The sequence below is a fragment of the Cetorhinus maximus genome, chromosome 4 (assembly GCF_964194155.1).
Source record: "Cetorhinus maximus chromosome 4, sCetMax3.hap1.1, whole genome shotgun sequence".
In the NCBI taxonomy this organism is placed as follows: domain Eukaryota; kingdom Metazoa; phylum Chordata; class Chondrichthyes; order Lamniformes; family Cetorhinidae; genus Cetorhinus; species Cetorhinus maximus.
In genome coordinates this window covers 159,497,786-159,521,803 of record NC_135882.1, presented here as the reverse complement: position 1 = coordinate 159,521,803, position 24,018 = coordinate 159,497,786, and the positions used below count along the sequence as shown (strand labels likewise).

General features: G+C 43.0%; 1 protein-coding gene across 1 annotated transcript in view; it reads right to left on the bottom strand.

Annotated features, from left to right (window-relative positions):
* Positions 1–24,018, bottom strand: part of rab31 (RAB31, member RAS oncogene family) — a 91,394-nt gene that overhangs the window by 52,969 nt on the left and 14,407 nt on the right. Inside the window, exons 2-3 of the mRNA XM_078541049.1 lie at positions 19,960–20,039; positions 19,779–19,860 (exon numbers count right to left, since the gene is read on the bottom strand). Of these exons, the coding sequence (XP_078397175.1) occupies positions 19,779–19,860; positions 19,960–20,039 (162 nt within the window). The remainder of the gene's footprint in view (positions 1–19,778; positions 19,861–19,959; positions 20,040–24,018) is intronic.

Sequence of the window (24,018 nt, the reverse complement as noted above, 5' to 3'; positions counted from 1 at the left end):
GTGTTCTGATTGGTTGGCAAGTGGATTCTGATTGGTAGAAGCATTGCCATGGAGAATGCACCAGTGATGGTGACTGACAGTTAACTGCCAAAACACACACACACACACACCACTCCCCAGCCCCCACCACCCCCCACCCTCCCACGCTTACCCCCAAGCAAACAGGCCACAATCTGCTTCCCTCTGCTTTACTGGCCCCCTCCCCATGCAATCCAACTCTCCCCAACACCCACAACTTTTCCTCCCTATCCATTTCCCGGAGACTGGCCCCCCACCCCACCCTATGATTTCTCCTTCTATTCCTCCTTCCCAATCTTCTTGACTGCACGGGACCGATCCCAGCAGTTTCTTTCAAAGAGCAATCCAATCAGTCCCACTCTCCCATGCTTTCCCCATTACCCTGCCATTATTTCTCCTTTGATTATTTATCCAATTCCCTTTTTATAGGTTGTTATTGAATCTCGATCCACCACTGTATCAGGAAGCACATTTCACTCATTTACTCGTCATGTTGCCTCTTGTTCTTTCTGCCAGTATGTGCCCTCTGGTTATGACACACATGTAGGCCGGAATGTAAGTTGTGAAGATGATGCAAGGAGCCTTCAAGGGGATTTAGACTGGCTAAACGAATGGGCAAGGACATGGCAGGTGGAATATAGTGTGAATAAGTGTAAAGTTATCCACTTGGGCAGAAAAAACGGAAAGGCAGAGTATTTCTGAAATGGTTAGCAGTGTTGTTGGTGTCCAAAGAGACCTGAGCGTCCTTGTTCATGAGTCACTAAAAACTCGCATGCAGGTGCAGCAAGCTATTAGGAAGGCAAATGGTATGTTGGCCTTCATCACAGGGGGATTTGAGTACAGGAATAAAAATTTCTTGCTGCAATTGTGTAGAGCCTTGGTGAGATCGAACCTGGAGTATTAGGTACAGTTTTGGTCTCCTTATCTGAGGAAGAAAGTGTGTGCCATAGAGAGAGCTCATTGGAGTTTCGCCAGACTAATTCCTGGGATGGCATGATTGTCTTATGTGGATAGATTGTGGAAACTGGGAATGTATTCTCTAGAGTTTTGAAGAATGAGAGGTGATCTCATTGAAACTTACAAAACTCTGACAGGGCGTGACAGGGTAGATGTGGTTTTGATGTCTCCCCTGGCAGGTGAATCTAGACCCAGGGGACACAGTTTCAGACTGAGGGGTAGGCCATTTATGACTAAAGTGAGGGGGAATTTCTTCACTCAGAGGGTGGTGAATCTTTGGAATTCCCTACCCCAGAGGGTATGGAAGCCTATGGGTACTCAGTGAGCATGTTCAAGACAGAAATCGATAGATTGCTGAATACTAATGACATCAAGGAATATGGGGATAGTGGGAAAAATGATCAGCTGTGCTCTGTTTGAATGGTGCAGGCCGAATGCCCTACTTCTGCTCCTATTTCCTATGTTATCACCCCTTCAGCCAATGGGAACAGTTTCTTTTTATTTACTCGATCTGAACTCATGATTTTTAGCATTTCTAGCAAATCTCCTCTTAGCCTTATCTGTGCTAAAGAGAACCCCAGCAACTCCAGATCATCCATGCAACTATAATCCCACATCTCCGGAATCATTCCAGTACATCTCTTCCAGACCCTCTCCAAAGCTTTGATATCCTTTCCAAAATGTGGAGCCCAAAATTTGACACAATCCTCCAGCTAGTGTTTTCTAAAGGTTTAGCATACCTCCTGGCTTTTGTACCCTTATGCCCCAGATTTTCATCTTTTCCCGACATTGCAATCCTGCCTCCTGCTCACCCATGCTATTTTTATGGTGGAATGGGCTGGAGTCAGGGCTGCGACCTCCTGAGGCAGGGTGAAGGCAGATGCGGAGGCGGGCCCACCTCCATTCACTGGAACAACCATTTTTGATGTAAACAAGTGTAAGAGCACCCTAGTCTTCACCCCTTAACTCCACCCACCCACCTCCCAATGTCCACTCATACTCCCATTCCCCTTCCATAACTTCATTTCCCCTCAACAGTATCCACTATGGACAGAACTTATGAGACTTATAGAAACATGGGAAAGTCTTTGAGATTCTCATGAAACTGTCACAATAAACAAGCAGCCAATTCAGAAACCTCTTCAAAAAAACCTTAATCTTCCTAAGTGTTCATAAAACTGTCAAATAAACAAATATACATTCAAAAACTGATTCAGAAAAGCTTATTCTTTTCACTGTTCATAAAGCTGTCAATTAAATTAAATCTCAAAGTCCTCTTGACAGCTGCCTCAATAACCCCTGTTGAGCTGAATCCATTAGTGGGTTTTGAAACTCAGCCAGCCATTCATAATGGGATACCATTGCACTGCTCTGTCACAAAACTTCCAGAGCTGAATACATTAAAATATTTCAAGTAGTGAAACAGATAGCTATCTGCTGCACTGCTTCAAAGACTTAACAGGTGGTTGTGCTGAACGTTAAAGCATTTTGAAGTAGCCTGAAGAGATGGTCATCTGTTTCACTGCTTCAAAAGCTCAACATATTTCAATCAAACTGGATAAAATACTTTAATGCATCTGGGTACTTTCATAATGCTGGCCAATTTAATGGTCACTTACCTTTTTAAACAAAGCTCTATCACTAATCACTGTATTAAAAATATAAATAATGTTTCATACACCATTACTTTATGACATGTAAAGTTGTCAACACCTTTAGAACTGACCTATCAAAAGGTTCCTGACTCCAGGATTTGCCCACATTTCACAAGATGCCATGAACCATGTCTCCTGCCAAAATGAGCCTAACTCCATAGAAATAGCGGTGGGTCTAAAATGCCATCCCCACAATGCAGTAGGCAAGGGCAGGATTGCTGCATGCAGGCTCACTACCTGCACCCTGTAGCTGGGGTCATAAAAATTCCACACAAGGGGAATTGGCATCCCAGAATCGGGTACTGCCCACCACTTTTAAACCCGCTCACCTCTGTTCTGACATGGAAGGAGGCATGAAAATCTGGCTCCATGTCTCTATTTAGAAAGCCCAGTCATTCAAAGATTTGTGTGCAGAACACCTCAGATTGCTTACCTCTTGCAAATTGTTGCTATTGGCAGGAGGAGTTCAAGCTGATGAACGAGAAGGCACAATACTCAAAGGGACAAGTAAATTTTCTGCCTCTGAACAGCCACAAGCACCATGACCTCACAAGCAAGAAGGCCAAAAGTTAACAGTTTACTGAAAGTGGATCCACGCCATTATGTAAGAGACTTGTGTTTTTTTAATAACTTAGGAAATTAAGTGCACAGCCTGTTCTTGGTTTAAGTACAGATGGTGGAAATTCCTGGATGTTAAATATTTTCATTCCTTTTCAACCCATATCCTGGGTCTGTAAATTTGCACACTCACACAGATTGCAAAACAGCAAGGATGGTTCATGGATCAGATCTAAGAATATGGGCTGTCCAATGCTGAAACTCTTTTAACCCTTTGTTTTCCCTGGGCTTCTTCTCAACCCCACATTCGGCATTCAAATATCACTTTTGGGAAAAAGCTTAATAATTGGGAAAGGGAAAAGTTATTCCCAGGCAGCCTGAGGCTCCTCAGGCAAGCAGTGCTGGGCAATGACTCACTTTCCTGTTGAGAAATCCACATTTATTTTTGCCACTGGTTGTGAAATCAAGTGGCCAGAGTATTTTAGCACGTTCGGATGACTGGACCTTTTCCTGCTTTTTCTGATGCATTGCCAAATTTGGAAGAATCCCCAACACAAAAACAAAATACTGCGAATGCTGGGAACCTGGAAGAGGAGCAGAAAACGCTGCAAGTACTCAGCAGGTCTGGCAGCCTCTGTGGAGAGAGAACAGGGTTAACAAACTGAATTCTTTTCATGCACGGTTAAGTCCCCCCACCGCCACAGGGGATGGGAGTGGGAGGTAACACTACTCTCCCACGTGCAGTAGGACCCTGGGGCGGCATTTTGCCAACCACGGCCAGTTAACAGGCCAGTCGAGGACAGCAGCCCAGCCACTAGAGCTGCCAGCCGAATCAGAAGGCCAGCAGACTCACAGCACCACTGCCGGTGGTGGCCATTGCTGCGGCCGAGGTTCACTGGCCGAGGGGCCCTCAAAGAGCAGGCGGGTTCGTTTTGAACAGCTGAGGCCAGGACAGCCCCGGCGATCAAGGAGCGGGAGGTCATGATACACCAACGGTATGTTGGGTGCGGCGTCAGCCATTCCGATTGCCGGGCTTCTCCATCGGCCCTGGAGTGCACATCAAAGAAGGCTCCCCCCCCGAGAACCCACTGGGAGGCCGCCAGGGTGTTTCCAATCATCTCCCCAAGTGGCAGTGGGCCGTTCTAACACAGAAAAAATGCTTGGCGGGGTGGGAAAAGGCCCTTGCGGCCACTTGACTGGCCAGCAGGCAGCTGCGTCACTAAGACGCCTGAGGCAGGCCGTATGCCATGGAGGCGGGCTGCCTCCCCGACACCTTCCCTCACCTTATTGCCAATCCTACCAACTCCCAGCCCCTCTCCAAAAGGCTGGGAAAATCCAGTTTAATGTTTCAGGTCGGTGATCTGTAAGTTCTCACAAAGGGTCACTGACCTGAAAGATTACCTATTTCCCTCTCCACAGATGCTGCCTGACCTGCTGAATATTTCCAGCATTTATTTCCAGTCTGCTTCAGATTTCGGTATTCTTTCACTAATCAAGCCAAATAAATGATACATTCTGTATTCCTTTGTTTGACCCACTCTGAAGGCAATTGTCACGTCTGCAACATGTGTACACACGTGGAATGAGTTCAATGAGCTGATCTGTATAGTGGAATCACACACAACATTTGCCCAACCACATGGCAAAGCAGCCAATTCTGTCCTTTTAACAGAATTTTTTTCAATTTTCATTTCAAAATTAAACTAGGCAGAATACACAACAAAATATTCCATGGTCAGATCCAACAGCGTTTAGTCAAAGGAGTTATTCAAACATTCTCCTGACTAACTTCCCAACTTCACTCCCTGTAAACCTCAGCTCATTGAAAACACTGCTGTTCCAATATGATTGGCACTAAGTCCCGCTTACCTTCCACCCCGTGTTCACTGACCTACACGGGTTCCCAGTCCAGCAAGACCTCAAATTTAAAATTCTTATCCTTGTGTTCGAATCCCTCCATGGCCTTGACCCATCCTATCTCTGTAACCTCCTCCATCCGTACAACCTCCGAAATCTTTACTCTTTTGCAACCCAGTTTCTTTTGGCTCTCAATTACCACTCGTGCCTTCAGTTGGCTAGGCATTAAGCTGTGGTATTTCCTCCCTAAAGATCTCTCCCCCTCTCTCCTCCTTTAAAATGCTTTTTAAAATCTACCTCTTTGACCAAGCTTTCAGTCACTTGCCCCTACATCTCCTTATGTGACTTAGTGTCACATTTTATTTGATAATTCCTTGGAATATTTTGCTATGTTGAAGCTAAATAGAAGTTGTTATTCAGTTTCAATCCTGTCCCTGTTTCATGCTTAAGGTTTTTTTAATTCTGCTAAAATACAGGAAGGGACAATTTTTAAAATACAGCATAAAGCTAATGGGTTATGTAGATGTATTTGTCACTTATTTACTCTGAGTGCTGTTTTGCTGTGTACATGTAAACCATAGAGAGATCAATAGGCCTGATGGGCAGAGATATTTCACCTGGCGACTTTCTTCAGGTGGAAGGGTCTGAACATGAAGCGAGTCTACATAGAGTTAATGCAGATTCCAGGGAGTATAAACTGCAACATTGAAGAGCACATACTTAGGCAAAAAATTGTCAATCTTACCCAGTCAGTATGACATAGTCTGGTGCAGTTGGAGATGTTCTTTCTGAGGGTGCAGTTCAGTCACATTGCCATGGCAAAATAGATGTAGGCTCATTCTCAATCTAGCCCATGCATCACCAGAAGGGTGTTCAAGCGCTTTACGAAACATTTAGGTGCGTAGCATGGAGCTTTGCACCCCATGTAAATAATTTAAATCAATGCTCCCGTGAATTTCAGTTTTTCTTGAGTAGTATCGGCGGATTGCCTGATTTAGGATTTATAACCAAGGAGGCAATAGCCCTTTCTAAACCTCCAGGCTTACTTAAAAAAGGATCAGTATGATCAGGTTTATTCTAAGTGCAGTCATGGACTGTATAATCAACATTTGCAGACTTGATATGGCACAACGTTCATAGATCAGGTATCTGTTATTCCTGACCTCAACGACCATAATCAGATGCAAAATTGGAAGAGCAGTCAGTTCACTAACAGCATAGAGAATGCAAATTCGCAAAGCATGAACTGAGTGTTTGCATGCTACTTTGTCTGTCACCCCCCCCACCCCACCCCACTACCACCACCCCCACCGCTTCCATCTTCCTTTCTGCAATGTTTTTCAAAGACAAAAGTTCTCAAAAGGATTACTGTTGGTAAATTGAGTCACAGAGCAGTGGAATGTGGTTTGTATTTTCAGCTTTGCCACACAATGTGTTCCCAATCTGAAGCGTGCCATTCGAAAGAAAGCATAATAAATGTGGTCTGAGTTCTTTCTCTTCTTGTCTGCCTGCACCAGCTCCCCACTCCCAATGCTCTAACCCCACTCTCGGGGTAAATCAAGTTGGAGGTTACCTCAGGAAACTGCTGTGCATCAGCTAACAAGTAGCTTTTGAGTAACATCAGCCAAGGCCTGCCCTTTCATTCAGGAAATGGTGCATGGAAACCTCTTAAAAGGGAAGTGAGAAGAATGCAAAAATAAATTATCTTTCAAATCCCCCTCACAATGCTTAGGTCATTCTGAAATAAACAAATGGTGAGTGTACAACTTACTGAAAAGAATGCACTGTAGATTTGTCAACTGTAAATTAGAAACGTACTCGAAGAACACACTAAGGGGACATTGCTAAGGGCTCAAAAACAATTCACATGGTCATAAAACAAAACTACATTGCCAAAAAGAACTATAATTTAAATTGTGTACCCTTCAAAATATCAAGTATTTGCCACCCCACATTTTTCCTCCATTATCAGTAATATGTGCTTGCATTTCTTATTTGCTAGTTTGTTTGGTTCGAATTCTCTTAGCCTGCAGGTTTGGAAAGTTCTGTACTAATCACTGTTTCATCATAAATCCTAAAGCAGAACACCAACAAGGTAGAGCTTCCATTCAGTTGCCTTACTTCTTATGGCGTAACCCACCTGAAGTCAGTGCAACCCACGCAGAGGGTTGCAAAACTTCAAGCACAAACTACAGTCAGTGTAAATGAAATTTCCACTGGTTGTGCCAGTTTTAAAAAAAAAACAACACTGCAGAAGCAGGCCCTGCCCAGGATCATTTCATCACCATTGGGAACTTCTGCTTATTTCCAGGTCTTTGAGGAGGCTCAAAAAATTAAGCTAGTTCTTTTGGGCCTAGGAACAGTCATAGGCATGTTTGAAAAGCTCTTGAACCTTTTTAAAATCTAATCAGAAACTGACTACTGTACCACAATATAACTAGCAAATGCTTCTGAAAAACTTTTAAAAGCCTTTTGCCAGTAATTCAAAATCAGGTTAGTCACAGATGGTGAATTGACACTGTTTAAAAACGCTTCTTTTTTTGTGATACCCACTCTCAACTGCATTAATCAAACTGCACCAAATTACCATTCTTAAATATATTGCCCTGTCCAGTAAAGGCATGTCATTTTCATTACTCTTAAAACATAAACTGTACTCAAGCGTAAAATCTTCTAAAATTAACTTTTACTTTAAAATTAACAACGACGGACTGCCAAGAGATGGCCAAGGGTCACCTGACTCTTGGTCTATGGATTCAAAAACTGCCACAGTCTCAAAAGGATTAAAAGTACGTTCTAGAGTAGCGGTGTGACTACCCATCTCCTGAAATCATCCAAAAAGGTATTTCCTGACTTGAATGGGTCATTCTGAAACCAAGACAGTAATTGTCTCAAACTCCCAGGGTGAATATCCGCAAACAATAATCCAGGTTGTGGCTAAGCAACCCAAGCCCAACACTACATTTGGAAAGGGGAACAATGAGAAATCACAAGGTAAGGCAGCCATGTTGGTCTCACTATTTATTATTTAAGTACCATCTGCAAAACTCAAGTATTGCAGAAACAGCAGAAGTAGAAAGGGCCTTAAGAGCTGGAAGCTGTAACATCATAAGGTCTCCAAGGCTGTTCCTTTTCATGTCCACCAGTACAGCAAACGTACCTCCTGGTAACAAGACAAGTAGCTAACTCCCTGACCTGCAGAAAGTCCATCTCTTCGAGAGAATCCTGCAATGACTTTGGTCTATGATTTTGGCTTTTGATTTTCACCTAACTACTCTTCAGGTGTGAAAAATCTCTTCTTCATCAGGCCTGCACTATATGTTTTCCAAGACAATTCAATTATGTGAATTATGAACTATTATTTTGTTTACAGCTTGTAAAATTGCACTATTCTCTTTAACTGTATTTTCCTCAGTGGGGTGGGGCAGGGGTGTGTGTCTGCGTGTGTGTGTGCGTGTGCGTGTGTGTTTGTGTGAGAGCAGATGAATGAGTGACATGGTGTTAGATTTTCGGCGTCAACACATGAATAAATAATCCTCTTTATTTAACCCCACGAGAGGCTGACTGCTGGTTATTCAAATTGTCCACACACTCAGGGATTAAGAAACACACTTCTTCCTTTTCAAAAAATACACCCATTACTGATAGTAAGGGAAGAGAACAGGGGTTTCAGTTCCATCTCATCTCTATCCGTAAAAAAATTATTTTCAGATTGTTAAGTGTTTTTTTTAATTACATTTTTAAATGCTGCCGGATTGCACAGGCTCATGGCATATTTTACATTCAGCTCAAGTCTCTAGAGTGGGGCTTGAACGCACAAAGTTCTCAAAGAGCGAAATCATCCCAGATTTGCACTCAGTGCGGTAGTGGGCGGATAAAATGATGTTTTGCCTGCCAGCCACGATGGCGGGTTTTCACGCTGTATCGTCCCGAATCCCGCCACATTATTTATGTATTCCCAGGAATCACGCTGTTTCCATGGCAGGTGGGCTCTCATTCGCTCGCCTGCCATCACCTCATCGCTTCATCACGCCGGGAGCCATATTTAAAGTCCAGTCCAGTCAGGCTTCCAGGCCACGACTACTGCAGGCAAGATGACCACGAAAGGCAAGAAGACTGCAGCCACCAGGTTTAGCGATGCGTCACTGGAACGCCTTTTGGATGTCCTCTACCAGTGGTGGTCAGCGCCAATGCCCTGCAAAAGAGGACAGCCACCCAAGTGCCACTAAAGGATGAATGGTGTCATCCGTTCTGCCAGGGTAACTTGCTCTTCTCATCACTCTCAACTCACACACTCATTAACCCACCACACGTCCACAGGGATCTCACACCTCAAGGTACAACACCACGAACTCTCACACACACCCTCACATCTCCATCCGGCTCGTATCCTCTCGAGCTCACATCCTCATCCCGTCCATGGCTCCACTCACCACACAAGTATTCCATGCGGTGCCATGCTTCCTGCTCACACTCTCTCCATCAGTTTTCATGCAGGAGAAGCTGGCTCACAACAGCAGGGAGAGGTCCCATACTGGGGGTGGAGTGGCTCACATTAGGCCCCTCACTCACTTTGAAGAGCGTGCCATCACACTGACTGGGGAGGACATGGACCCTGCCTGCGACGACGGTGAGGTTGGCAAGAAACACCCATCTGAGGATCCAGCACCACATCATCTGTCCCTCAATACAACTGTGAGTGCTCTCTCTCCTGCTTTCGACTCTGCTGCCATCTCTGCTTTGGTTTACAGGGGCTCTGCCAAGGGACCAACACCCTCAGCCAGCCAGTCCCTCAGCTCTATCCATATCCTCATCTACAGCCAAGAGGACTCCTCCTCCAGTGAAGAGACAGAAATAAGCAGCCCGGAAGACCCGTCACCTCAGAGGAAGCAGCTGGCCCACAAGTGATTCTGGAGGGAGAAGTGTGTGTGTGGCAGGGCCTTTTGGAGCCTCGTGCAAGCTCTCTCTCCCATGCACACGGATCCGTCACGTTTCATGCTCATCTCAATGTCCTGAGCATTTTCAATGCTGCCTGCTGGGGTTCACTTTCAGTTGTCCATCTGAGCTGACCTGCATCTCCACCCACCCACTCATCACATTCCTATGGAGCACATGATCTTGCCCACCATGACTCTCATTTTACTTTCGATTTGGTCAGCATTATGCTAATTCAGTTTTACTTTCACTCCCCCATCCTTTACCCTCCCCCAGTCACCCATTTCCTTTCCCCCATCACAGTTGACACCCACCCCCCCTACACACCCCGCCCCCCCGCATCACCTTCCACCTCCCCTCCGTTACCTACCAGCCCCAACCCTTTTCCTTCAGGGATGTCCAAGTGAACGTGCAGATTCCCTTCCTTCCTGAAAATCCCACACCCATCCACATTTATTGCCTGACCTCCTCCTTCCCACCCCTAGGGTCCGTGTCTGCCTCCAGATCCCCACCAACCACCCTCGCCATCCCTCATATCACTACCGTCGAGCCCTCACCCTCCCACCCTACCGCCTCACTCTGCCCTCAGTCATTCTCACCTGTCGACCATACCATGGCCACCGTCAGTTTGCTCCCCAAGAGGCAGACATGGACCTATCCAACCCCTCCCATGCAGGTTCACCTACACAACCCCCATCTGCAGCCCTTCCCCCCTCCCCGAGTACTCCCACCCTCTGGGCTCTTCCCCTGCTTAGTCCCTCCCCCTTCCTGTCTCCTTCCTCTACACTTACCTCTTCCAGCACCCTTAGTACCCCATGACTCCTTCCACCAGCCTTACCTCTTCCTCCTGCCTCACTTCTTCCTCCAGCCTCACTTCCTCCTCCAGCCTTATAACTGCCCCCTTCCTAACTCCTTCCTCCACTCTTACTTCTTCCTCCACCCATTTATGCCAACTCTGTTTCCTGTCAGTCAGCCAATCTTCTATCCATGCCAATATGTTACCCCCTACACCATGAGCTTTTATTTTCTGCAATAATCTTTGATGTGGCACTTTATCAAATGCCTTCTGGAAATCTAAGTACAACATATCCACCGGACCCCCTTTATCCACAGCACATGTGACTCCTTCAAAGAACTCCAATAAATTGGTTAAACATGATTTCCCTTTTACAAAACCATGTGGACTCTGCCCGATTGTCTTGAATTTTTCTAAGGGCCCTGCTATTACATCTTTAATAATAGCTTCTAACATTTTCCCCATGACAGATGTTAGGTTAATTGACCCATAGTTTCCTGCTTTCTGTCTCCCTCCCTTTTTGAATAATTGAGTTACATTTGCTATTTTCCAATCTAATGGAACCTTCCCCAAATCTAGGGAATTTTGGAAAATTAAAACTAGTGCAACAACTATCTCATTAGCCACTTCTTTCAAGACCTTAGGGTGAAGTCCATCCAGACCTGGGGATTTGTCAGCCCACAGCCCCAACAGTTTGCTCAATACCACTTCCCTGGTGATTGTAATTTTCCCTCCCTTCCATTTCCTGACTTACAGCTACTTCCAGGATGTCACTTGTATCCTGTATAGTGCAAACCAAAGCAAAATACCTGTTTAATCCATCTGCCATCTCCTTACTTTCCATTATCAATTCCCCAGGTGCACTCTCTATAGGACCAACATTCCCTTTGTTAACTCTTTTCTTATTTAAGTATCTATAGAAACTCTTACTACCCATCTTTATATTACTTACTTGCTTTCAATCATATTCTAATTTTTCCCTCCTTATTAATCTTTTTGTCATTCTTTGCTGTTCTTTGCTTTATTGTCCGTGTACTTAGAGTACTTTTTCTTCAGTTTCCATTTTATCCTTATGTCTTCTATTTTCCATGGTGTTTTATTAATAGCTATTATTTGGTTTTTTTTAACAAATACCTTTATGTTGAATCTCTTGATCACCATTTTAAGTGTTTTTCATTACTGTTTGACCTCGTTGCTTATCTTTTCTTTTCAGTCTAACTTCCTATTTCCATTCTCAACCCGTCAAGCTTGCTTTCTTTCCAATCTACTTTGGTCTTTCTTTTACTTACATCTTCCCCAATCATTATTTTAAATTATGGTAGACAGAAATCACATCACAACACTATTTGAAAATGAGCAGATGAGTTCCTTTCCTGTCCTGGCCATCGTTAATCCCTCAAAAAACATCACTAAAAATAATTTATCCGGTGTTGAATTTCATTGCTATTTCTGAGACTTTGCTTTGTGCAAATTGGTTGCCATTGTCGCTACAATGTAGCAGTGGTTGCATTTGAAGAATATTTTAATTTTTGTGAAGCCCTTTGGGACACTCTGAGATCATGAAGAGAACCATATAAAGGATAGCTCTTGTGGTCTTTCTTAATTAAGAGCTGTATTTGCATTCTGTGCTTTTAAGCGTAACAAGGGGACAGCCCACTGATATGACCGCTATTTTGAATCCGGTTTGTTGCTAAAATACTGAACTAAACATGCCTCTCTTTTAGTGATCCAAGTCAGAGGGCTACTAGACCTCGACTACAGAACTTGTATACTAATTCACTCAACAGTTTTCCCTTCCTGAAGAGATTGATATCTTGCAAGGTTATATATATATTTTGGGATTTTGCCAAAGTGAAAAATGAAATTTTGGACTGACAAATGCAAAATATTGTGCATTTAATGAATTTTTTTCTCTTTCATGATAGGTGAAACACCACTGGCTAGGCCAGCATTTGTCACCCATCCCCAATTGCCATTGAGAAGGTGGCAATGAGCCATGATCTTGAGTCACTGCAGTCCATCTGGCGTAGCTGAGAAGGGAGTTCCAGGATTTCGATCCCGTGACAATGAAGGAATGGTGATATAGTTCTGTGTCAGGATGGTGTGCGGCTTGGAGGGGAACAAGTTCCCATGCATCTACTGCCCTTCTCTTTCTCAGTCATAGAGGTCACAGGTTTGGAAGGTGCTGTTGAAGGAGCATGGAGTGCTGCAGCAGTACATCCTACATATAGAACACACTGCTGCTCTGTGCATTGGCGGTGGAGGGAGTAATGTTTAGACTAGTGGATGGGGTGCGAATCAGGCGGGCTGCTTTGTGCTGGATGGTGTCGAGCTTAAGTTGTTGGAGCCACATTCATCCAGGCAAGTGGAGAGTGTTCCATCACACTTGATATTGGGGGATTCAGTGATGGTAAGGGGAGATATTTAGATTCTCTCTAGTTGGAGATGGTTATTGCTTGGCACTGGCGTGTCTCAAATGTTACCTGCCACTTATCTGCCCAAGCCTGAACCACACTCCATCAGCATGAAGTGAAGGAACAGAACTAGTCTACAGTGATTTAGAAAGAGACCTGAGGGTATCTTTGTTGAGACAGCATGAAAAAGGCAATTAAATAATTTAAGAGAATATAGGGACACATATCAATAATAGTGAAATACAAGTAGTTATGCCAAGTTATTATAATGCACTGGTGAGAACATATCGTCAGACCAAAACTGCTGTGAGGACACAAACGGTGTGTGGGCAGAAATTTAGAGCTATACCAAGGTCTTCCAGATTTCTGGCCCAAGAAGAAACCCCCAAATTTGACTGGAGTCTGCCAATGAAGAGCACAAGAAGATAAGAAATAGGAGCAAGAATAGATCATGCCACTCTTCAAACCTGCTCTGCCAATCAATTAGACCATAACTGATCTTCAACATCAAAATGACTTTCCCAATCACTCCCCCTATCACTTGATTCACTTAAAGTTCAAAACTCTATTGACCTTGGCCTTGAACACAGTTATCGGCTGAACACCTACTCCTCTTAGATAGATAATTCCAAAGGTTCACAACATTCTGAGTGAAAAAACTTTGTCCTCAACTCAGTCCCAAATAGTTGACTCCTTATCCTGAAACCCTGCCCCTTAGTTCTAGATTCTCCAGCCAGGAGAAAACACCCTCTCAGCATCTATCTCGTCAAACTCTCTCAGAATCATATATGTTTCAAAGACATCACCTCTCATTCTCCTAGAATCCCAAGTGTAAAGGATCATTCGACTCAACATCTCTTCATTTGACAACCTCCTCATGCTAGGGGTCGATTAGCTGCCACATACAACCACAGCCAGCTATGGGGGATTATTCTGGGACATTCCTGGAACCAGGAACTCCAGTCAGTAAACCCTTCCATGTTGGCATTTTTTGTCTATTATTCAATTTTTCAATGCAAAGAATTGAGAGGAAAGAAAGATACCCTGTGTTTTAAAGCCTAGTGTATTTATAAAAATTTTAATAGGTATTTAAGATGCTAATGAGCCAGTTTCATTATTTGCATAGACTGAAAGTAAGAATCAATATATTAGATTGTCCCAGCGATGAATAATCATCTCACACTCATTATGTTGTGAAGTTATTTTCTGAATGACCAGAAACTAGGAACCGTGAAGGAGTAGAGAGATTTAGCGGCCCAAGTTCAGAAATCACTAAAGGCTAGTGAACAGGAAAAGATCATTAAAACAGCCAATAGAATGTTGGCCTTTATCTGATTGGACTTGCAAAACAAAAAGGATGGAAGTTATGTTTCAACTACACAGAGCACTGGTTAGACCCCATCTGGAGTATTGTATTCAGTTGTGGACACAACACCCCAGGGAAAATATAATGGCCTTCAGAGAAGGTGCAATGCAGATTCATGAGAGTGATACTGGTGCTAAAGGGTTAAATTGTAACAACAGGTTGCATAGCCCAGGCTTGTATTCCCTTGAATATAGAAGATTATGGGGTGACCTAATTGAGGTGTTTATGCTGATTAAAGGGGTTGACAGGTGGATAGAGGGAAATGATTTTTCTCTGGTGTAGGAGCTCAGACAAGGGACATAACCTTAAAATTAGAGCTATGCCGTTCAGGGTGATGTCAGAAAGCATTCCTTTACACAAGGGGTGCTGAATATTGCAAGAATATTAAAGCTAACAGTAATTTTTTTTATCACTTTATTAAGAGAAAGGGAGCGATAAAGGAGAACATGGGCTCTTTAAAGAAAGGCACAGATATGACTATAAAAGGATATTAAAGAATTGGCAGATTTGTTAAATGAGTACTTCATGTCCATTTTCACAGTGAAGAAAGAGGGCCAAAAAGCACCAACAGAACCTAAAAACATGTCAAGGAGAAGCACCTAATAACTTTTTAAAATAGTAATGGAGAAAATAATGGGACTTAAGGCAGACAAGTTCCCAGAACCTGCTGGTTTGCAACCCAGTATTTTAAAAGGAATAGATGAGAGAATTACAGGTGCATTGTTGTTATAATTTTCCAAAGTTCTAAAGCACTGTAGGTTGTGTAGGTTGGAGCACAAAATTACAAAGGGGCATTGACAGACCAAGTAATTGGGAAAAACTATGGGGGTGAATTGTGGGGAATGCAGGGTAATCTACTGCAAATTTGAGGAAGACAAATCAGAATATGTTCCTAAGGGTGAGAATCTGGGAGCCGTGGTGAAGCAAAGGCATATAAGCACCCATGCACACTGTTGTGAAAATGTCTAATTTCATGCTTCTTATGTTTCAGGAATATAACTTTTTAGTTTGAGCATTAAAATTTTTAAATGTAAGGTAAAAGAAAGCCTCTGATGGGACCTGGTAAGCAGATCTAAAGTAAATACAATTCAAAGGATGGCACATGTTAGAGTTAGAGACTTGAAACAATAAACAACACGTGGTCCTCTCTTATCTCCATTATGGAGCCAGTGAGTCTGGTAAGATTGCACTTGTCTACATTAGAGATATAAATTATTCATATAATTTTCCCAAATCAAAGTAAGGTTGAAAAGCAACTGGTAAACATGGGAAAGTCTCAAAGTATCCATATACTTTTCAGATCTCAGGACAGATTTGGGAATGGGAGATAATTAGTTTGGATCTCTATCTGGGACAATGTAGGTGTGCCACATTGCTTTGTGGATTGATTGCAGGGAGGAGTTTTTTTTTTTCGTTTTGGGTTTATCTGAGTGATTTCTCATAGAAACATTCCAGGCTCAGTTGGAGCCTGGGAGCAGCTTTGAGATAGGCAGAGGGAGAACTATGCCAGGAGCTGTAGACCAATAGCAGGGGGCTATCAGAAACCAAGGGTGTTTTCTGATTTGGAATCACTAAGCAAGAATGCTTGTGCTAGGATGTCCACAATTCCAAGAGGCTTAAGAAAGGTAGAACAAGGAGTGTACTACTTAGATTTTTGAGGGTAACGCATACGTTTTTAAGAAATATAGTGTTAAGTTAGTGGTGCTTGCTTTGTTTAACTCTTGTACTTTAAAGGTTTTTGATTAAAATATGAAACCTTGTGTAATTCTTTTAGTTAATAACTGGGATTTTGAATTTCTTTTTAAAAGTTACTGGTCCAGCTTCTCAGAGATCATAACAACACAAATGGCTAAAAGCTAGTGCACAGGTACAAAGAATAAACAAAAAGGCTAATGAGTGAAATGTTTGCTTGTATCTCAAGGGGATTGGAGTTCAATAGTGAGGGAGTGATGCCTCAGTGGTACAAGCTGTGGCCAGGTCACATCTGAAATATTGTATTTCAGTTTTGTGCACTGAACCTCAGAAAATATACACTAGCCTTTGATTTGGTATAATGCAGATTTGCCAGAATGCTAGCAGGGCTTAAAAAGAGTTCAGTTCTGATGACAGGTTGCATAAAGTTAACTTGCATTCCCTTGAGATTAGAGGTTTGAGAGATGATCAAATCGAGGTACCTAAAATGATAAAAGGAATTTGGTAGCACAGGTGCAGAGGAACTATTTCATCTGGCGGAGAGATTCAGAACAAGAGGGAACAATCTTAAACTCAGAGCTTGTTCATTTAGGGGTGAAATCAGGAAGCACTTCTTCACAACAAAAACAAAAATACCTGGAAAAACTCAGCAGGTCTGACAGCATCTGCGGAGAGGAATACAGTTAACGTTTCGAGTCCATATGACCCTTCACCAGAACTCTTCACTTCTTCACAGTAAGTTAGCGGAAATCTTCAAACCTTTTAAGTTAATGGAAATTTTCAAACCTGAGACCAATGAGGGTATCAAGGGATATGGAACAAAGGCCAGCAATTGGAGTTCAAGATACAGATCAGCAAGGCCCAATTAAATGACCAAAGAGGTTGGAGGGGGTGAATGACCTTCTCCTGATCCTGTGTTCACTATATGCAGCTCATCAATCTGTATTAGGCCTTGTCTGCTCTTCAAGTGTTTACTCTGTGCACCTTCAGATTGTACACAGAGGTTTGCAAGCATCACTGCAACTAAGCACATTCTAGCAATTGCAGTTAGTGAGTTTTTAGGGGTACCTCCCATCGAAGCCAAGTAGGAGCAAATAGAGGAAGAGCAGGAATCTGCTGGCTCCATGGATGCCATCACCAATGCTCTTCACTCTTGAGAACTTGACTTCTCAGGAAATCAATGCCCTGTGATCTGTTGAGCTGTTTCATAAGAAAAGCCCAACTGGTTCACAGGTGTCCATTGCAGGGCAAATACTAACAAACTAACAAATACTAACAAATGCCAGCCTTGCCAGTGACACCCACATTCCAAGTATATATATTTTTCCAAATGACCCTAGTTGGGGTTACACCTGGTTTTCTTGTCTGCCCAAAGAGCAGTTCTTTCTCCTCCAAATTTAGGAGCACCATTGGAACCCCCACCAAAGTAATGTCTAATCTGCCCAATTTTGGCTGCCACAAGTAACAACTGGAATTGAGGCTGTTCTAGGAGAAGGTGTGGGAAAATTATGTCATGCAATTGAAAAAATAAAATCAGGTGCAAACAAGAATGAAATATAACACACCAATGAAAACACAAATAAAATAATGTAACAAGAAACGACTGTCACTGAAACGTGGTACAAACATTTAAGAAGCTGAATCTTAAAAGTCTAGGCCATCCAGAGTGTATTGTGCTTGTTTTATATGATCAAGCAGCATAAACAACAAAATAGGTCTCTCCCGAATGGTGCAACCAATTAAAACGTGGCAGTCAGCCCACAAGAAATGTGCATTTTTTTGGTTGCACAATTTGCACCACGACAGATCCACAACATGAAATTCTGAGCTTGATCGGGAGAGCCATAGTGAATCCATATACCAGGAGCCAACTCACACAATATTATACCTTTACTGTCCATGTAAAAGACAGACAGAGCCATTCATTTATAATATATATGCACTTGGAGAGACACGGATTAATCAGGGATAGTCAGTATGGATTTAAGGGAAGGTCGTGTTTGACAAATTTGATCAAGTTTTTCGAGAAGGTAACCAGGAGTGCTGATGAGGGTAATGCATTCAATGTGGTTTACATGGACTTTAGCAAGGCTTTGAGAAGGTTCCTCATGGCAGCCTGGTCAAGAAAGTAAGAGCCCATGGGATCCAAGGAAAAGTGACACATTGGATCTAAAATTGGCTGAGAGGCAGGAAGCTGAGGGTGATCGTAGAGGGATGCTTCTGTGACTGGAAGTCTGTTTCCAGTGGGGTTCCGCAGGGCTTGGCGCTGGGGCCCTTGCTTTTTGTGGCGTACATAAATGGTTTGGACTTAAATGTAGGGAGTATGATCAAGAAATTTGCGGATGACACGAAAACGGGTAGGGTGGTAAATAGCGGGGAGGATAGTCATAAACTGCAGGAGGATATCAATGGACTGGTCAGGTGGGCAGAGCAGTAGCAAATGGAATTCAACTCGGAAAAGTGTGAGGTAATACACTTGGGAGGGCTAACAAGACAAGGGATTACACTACAAATGGTAGGACCCTAGAAAGTACTGAAGATCAGAGGAACGTTGGTGTGTATATCCACAGATCCCTGAAGGTAGCAGGGCAGGTAGATAAAGCGGTTAAGAAGGCACATGGGATACTTGCCTTTATTGGCTGAGGCATAGAATACAAGAGCAGGGAAGTTATCCTGGAACTCTAAAAATACTGGTTAGGCCACAACTGAAGTACTGAGAGCAGTTCTGGTCACCACATTATGGGAAGGATTTGATTGCACTGGAGAGGGTGCAGAGGAGATTTACCAGGATGCTGCCTGGGATGGAGGGTCTGAGATATGAGGAAAGGTTGGATAGGCTGGGGTTGTTTTCCTTGGAGCAGCAAAGGTTGAGAGGTGTATAAGATTATGAGGGACATAGATATGGTGGAAAGAAAGGCATTTTTTCCATGAGTAGAAGGGTCAATAACCAGGGACATAGATTTAAGGTAAGAGGTAGAAGGCCAAGAGGGGATTTGAGGAGAAATTTTTTCACCCAGAGGGTGTTGGAGTCTGGAACTCACTGCCTGAAAGGGTAGTTGAGTCAGAAACCCTTGGAATATTTAAGAAATATTTAGATATTCACTTGCATTGCCATAGCCTCCAGGGCTATGGGCCAAGCACTAGAAAATGGGATTAGTGTAATCAGATCTTTGTTGACTGGCGCTGACATGATGGGCCGAATGGCCTCCTTCTGTGCTGTAAATGTCTATGAGTCTATGAGGCAAAGTCAGTGACACATAATCAAAGTTCCTCGTGCCCCAGGGAGGAAAGAAACAAATTAAAAATATCTTTCAGTGAAATAAAGTCTCTGGCTTTAACTCCAAGTGATCTCTAAATGTAAAGATTAAGTCCTAATCTGAAATGTAATTATGTTTCTGCCTCAACCATTCTTATATGTGATCCCAAGATCTAACCTACTAATCCAGTCAGATTTCCCTGGACCACTGTGAAAATAACACAATATAAAGATCTTTTCCAACCACAAACTGAAAACATGCAATGTTACGTACCCGCTCTTGGCCAGCTGTATCCCAAATCAGAAACTTATGGAGCTCATTTCCACAGCTCACAGTCTTAGTCATGAACGAGGCACTGAAAATCAGTCCAAATCAGACAAGAAGTTAGTTTCACAACAGTGGAGGGTTAAAACTCTAGAAATAAGGTAAACTGCATAAATCTGTTAGTACTCACCCAATAGTGGGCAGAGTATTGAGATCGAAGGTGTCTTGGACAAATCGGCATACTATACTTGACTTCCCAACACCTGTATCCTAAAATCATTAAGCATACAGAAACACAGCATTGAAATCATAGAATTATTTGGAAATCTAAAGGATTTATTTTTCAAACGCTCTAGTGAAGTGTACTTATGGTTAAGTCAATCAAACCAAGCAGGCCAAGTTCCAATCCCAGTTTACACTAAGTGAATGGATTTCAACTGGGTAAAAGCGATTATGAGACACTGGATAATTCAAGACTTTTTTTTTTTGCTTTTGCGCCTCACTCTTTATTCTCCTCCTCTCAACTGAGGCTGCATGTGACACACCAGCCAAGATGAACCATCTCCGCATGAAGCAGGAGTCAAACTGCAGATCTGTAGCTCCATCTGGCTTTGCACTTATACCCGTCTCCACCCACAGGGCATCAGGGGCTCTACACAGCATAATGTATGCCTACTTTTGAGGAGTATGCATAATAAATAATAAAGGCCTTAACTGCCCTGTCATGATCTACTGATTATAGATTATGATTTATTTAAATAAATTTGTTTTGTAGAATTATATAGAATTTGATAACCCAGAGCAGGGCAATCAACCCATCCAACCAATCTGGTGTTTCGGCTTAACATGAGCCTCCTCCCACCTTACTTCACCTCGGTCCATCCACCTATCATTCTATTCCTTTTTCCCCCTCATGTAATTATCTAACTTCCTCTTAAAGGCATCTATGCTAGTCACATCAAATACTCCATGTGGGATCAAGTTCCACATTCTCACCACTCGGTGTAATGAAATTGCTCCTGAACTCCTTATTGGATTTATCAGTATCTATCTTATATTTATGGCCCCTAGTTTTGGATGTTTCCACAAGTGGAATCATCTCCTCTACCTGGGTTACATTTTTATTTATTTTTGAAAGCTTCATCCCAGAATTGTTGGGCAAGTAAATGAAATAGAGTGTCCAATGTCCTCATGGAACTGCCAAAGTGTCAGTCATGAAGGTGGACAGGTTGCATTCTAAATTGCCTTTACGAAATTCTGTACCAGTGAATCATCATCAGACTTCTGTATCCTCTCTGATGATGGTTTTCAAGATCTTCACTCAGTAGCTTTGTGTTTGGGAAAAGTAAAGCTACAATCTAGATTGTCCTCAAACTAACAGGTTCCTAGTAGCTTTGTCTTTATGTACTGATAAAATGTCTCATTTGCAGATACGGCAAGACAAGGATGTTTTTACTTATAGCTGGTGACGTTGCTGCAGGTGCTGTATCCCTACCCCCAGGGAACATCAAATAAAAACAGAAAACACTGAAAATACTCAGCAGGTCAGGCAGCATCTGTGAAGAGAAAAACAGAGTTAATGTTTCAGGTCGATGACCTTTTGTAAAGAATTGGGAAAAGTTAGAAGATGTAATAGGTTTTGAGCAAGGAGTGGGTGGGACAAGGACAAAGGGGGGTTCTGTGATAGAATGGAGAGATTGAATGACAGGAGAGTTAGTTTTCCAAGACCAAAGCAAATGGTGATGGGTTAAGAAAGGAAAGAAACAAAAGATGTGCCTAGAGTAGGTGTGCTGCTGTCTAAAATCGAAAACAAGAGCAAAACTGAAAACATGCAAAGAAAAGGAAACAAAATGGTGAGGATAGAATTTACAGCCTAAAATTGTTGAACGCAAATGTTGGATCAGGAAGGCTGGAAAGTGCCTAATTGAAAGAGGAGGTGCTGTTCCTCAAGCTTACACTGAGCTTCAATGGAACAGTGCGGCAGGCCGAGGACAGACCAGTGAGAGAGCAAAGTGAAGAATTAAAATAGCAGGCCACCAGGAGCTCGGGATCATGCTTGTGGACTGAATGTGGTGATCCGCAAAGCAACCACCCAATCTGTATTTGGTCTCCCCAATGTAGACAAAACCACATTGTGAGCAGCGAATACAGTAGACCAAATTGAAAGGAGTACACATAAATTGCTGCTTCACCTGGAAGGAGCATCTGGCTGGTCAGGAGAGAAGAGCTAAAACAGCAGGTGTCACATCTGTCTTTGTATGGAAAGGTGCCGTGGGAAGGGAATGGGATGTTGGAGATGACTGAGGAGTGGACCAGAGTGTTACGGTGGGAATGGTCCCCTCGGATTACTGAAAGGGGAAGGAAGGGGAAGGACTGTTTGGTAGTGGCATCATGCTGAAGGTGGTGGAAATGGCAGAAGAGGATCCTTTGAACTTGGAGGGTGGCGGGCTAGAAGATGAGGACAAGGAAAACCCTATTGTGGTTCTTGGAGGGAGGGCAAGGGGTGAGAGCAGAAGTGTGGGAAATGTGGCAAATACTGTTGCGGGCTCTGTCAACCACAGCGGGGAAGGGTGAGGTGGGGAATCCTCAGTTGAAGAAAAAAGAAGACATCTGAGAAATGCTAGTGTGGACGACTGCATCATTGGAGCAGGTGCGATGGAGATGGAGGAACTAGGAGAATAGAATGAAGTCCTTGCAGGATGTAGGGTGTGAGGACGTGCAGTCGAGGTAGCTATGGGAATCAGTGACTTTATAATGAAGATTAGTTGCCTATCACCAGAAATGGAGACAGAGAAGTCAAGGAAGGGAGATGGACCATGTAAAACTGAGAGAAAAGTGGAAACTGGAAGCAAAGTTTTCCAATTCCGGGTGAAAGCTGGAAACCAATACAGTCCTCAGTGTACCAGAAAAAGGAGGAGTCCCAAGTAGGACTTCAAACCAGGTTTCTCCATGTCTCCTTGAAGTTGAGCCCATGGATAAAAAAAAATTCCAGCGGGATTTGACGGTTTTATTCAATATCCAAGTTTAATATCTATTCCCAGGTCAACCTTCAAGAGCACTAAAAAGGAGATTTTTTTTATATATTAATACTTGTTACATGGAATGTGAGTGTCACTGGCTAAGCCAGCATTTGTTGCCCTTCCCTAATTGCTAACCAGGCCATTTTAGAGGGCCATTAAGAATCAACCATACTGCTGTGGATTTGGAGTCCAGCTTACAACAATAGACTTCCTTCCCGAAAGGACAATTGCAAACCAATGGGTTTTTATGACAATTGTCGATAGCTGTCATGGTTGCCATTACTGAGACTAGCTTTCAATTCCAGATTTAGTGACTGAATTTAAATTCCACCAGCTGCCCTGGTGGGATTTGAACTCATGTCACCAGGGAATTAGATTGGGCCCCTGGATTACCAGCACAGTGACATCACCACTACGCTAACATCTTCCCCACGATTAATCAACACTCGTGCAACAAGGTCACTCTTCAACAGAGGTCAATCAACAGTGTTCAGAAAAATGTTCCCCATTTGAGTTTTTCCGTCCATGTGAGAAAGTGGTACAACAAGGGATCAGTAACCCTATTCTGCTTCAGCTAAGGTCCGCTAGCACAGACCAGGAATCAAACTCAAAAAAATGTATCAAGAACATAGATACTCAGTTCTTCTCAGAGCGATGGTTTGAGAAATTTAGAATCTTTACAGTGCAGAAGGAGGCCACTCAGCCCATCAAGGCTACACTGGTTTTCTGAAAGAGCATTTTACCTCATCCCACTCACCTGCCTGATCCCCGTAAACAATCATCTTCTAAACTGTTGTAAATATCATGTCAAAAAATCCAATTGCCATGAAAAATGATGTTTAAGTTGATATTGTCTGAAGCTTATTTATAAATACTGTAGCAGTTTTAAATGTTTGCCATTATTTTCCAAACTTCAAGACCCTTCTGGCTGGTACTTGATTAACAGGACATCAAATGTTGTTTGGCCGTCGTGTGATTAAGTGATACCCTGGGAACCAAAGATTCATTGCGGCACTTACAAAACTTAGACTTGAGAAAGCATCTTGGTGTTCATGCCAGAAGTGCAGCTAAGGTCTAGATTTCACAGAATCACAGAATCTTTTCAGTGCAGAAGGAGGCTGTGCGGCCCACCGACTCTGAACTGGCTCTCGGAAAGAGCATCCTACCCCTGCCTTATCCCTGTAGCCTTGCACATTCTCTCTTTTCAGGTGGCCATCCAATTCCCTTTT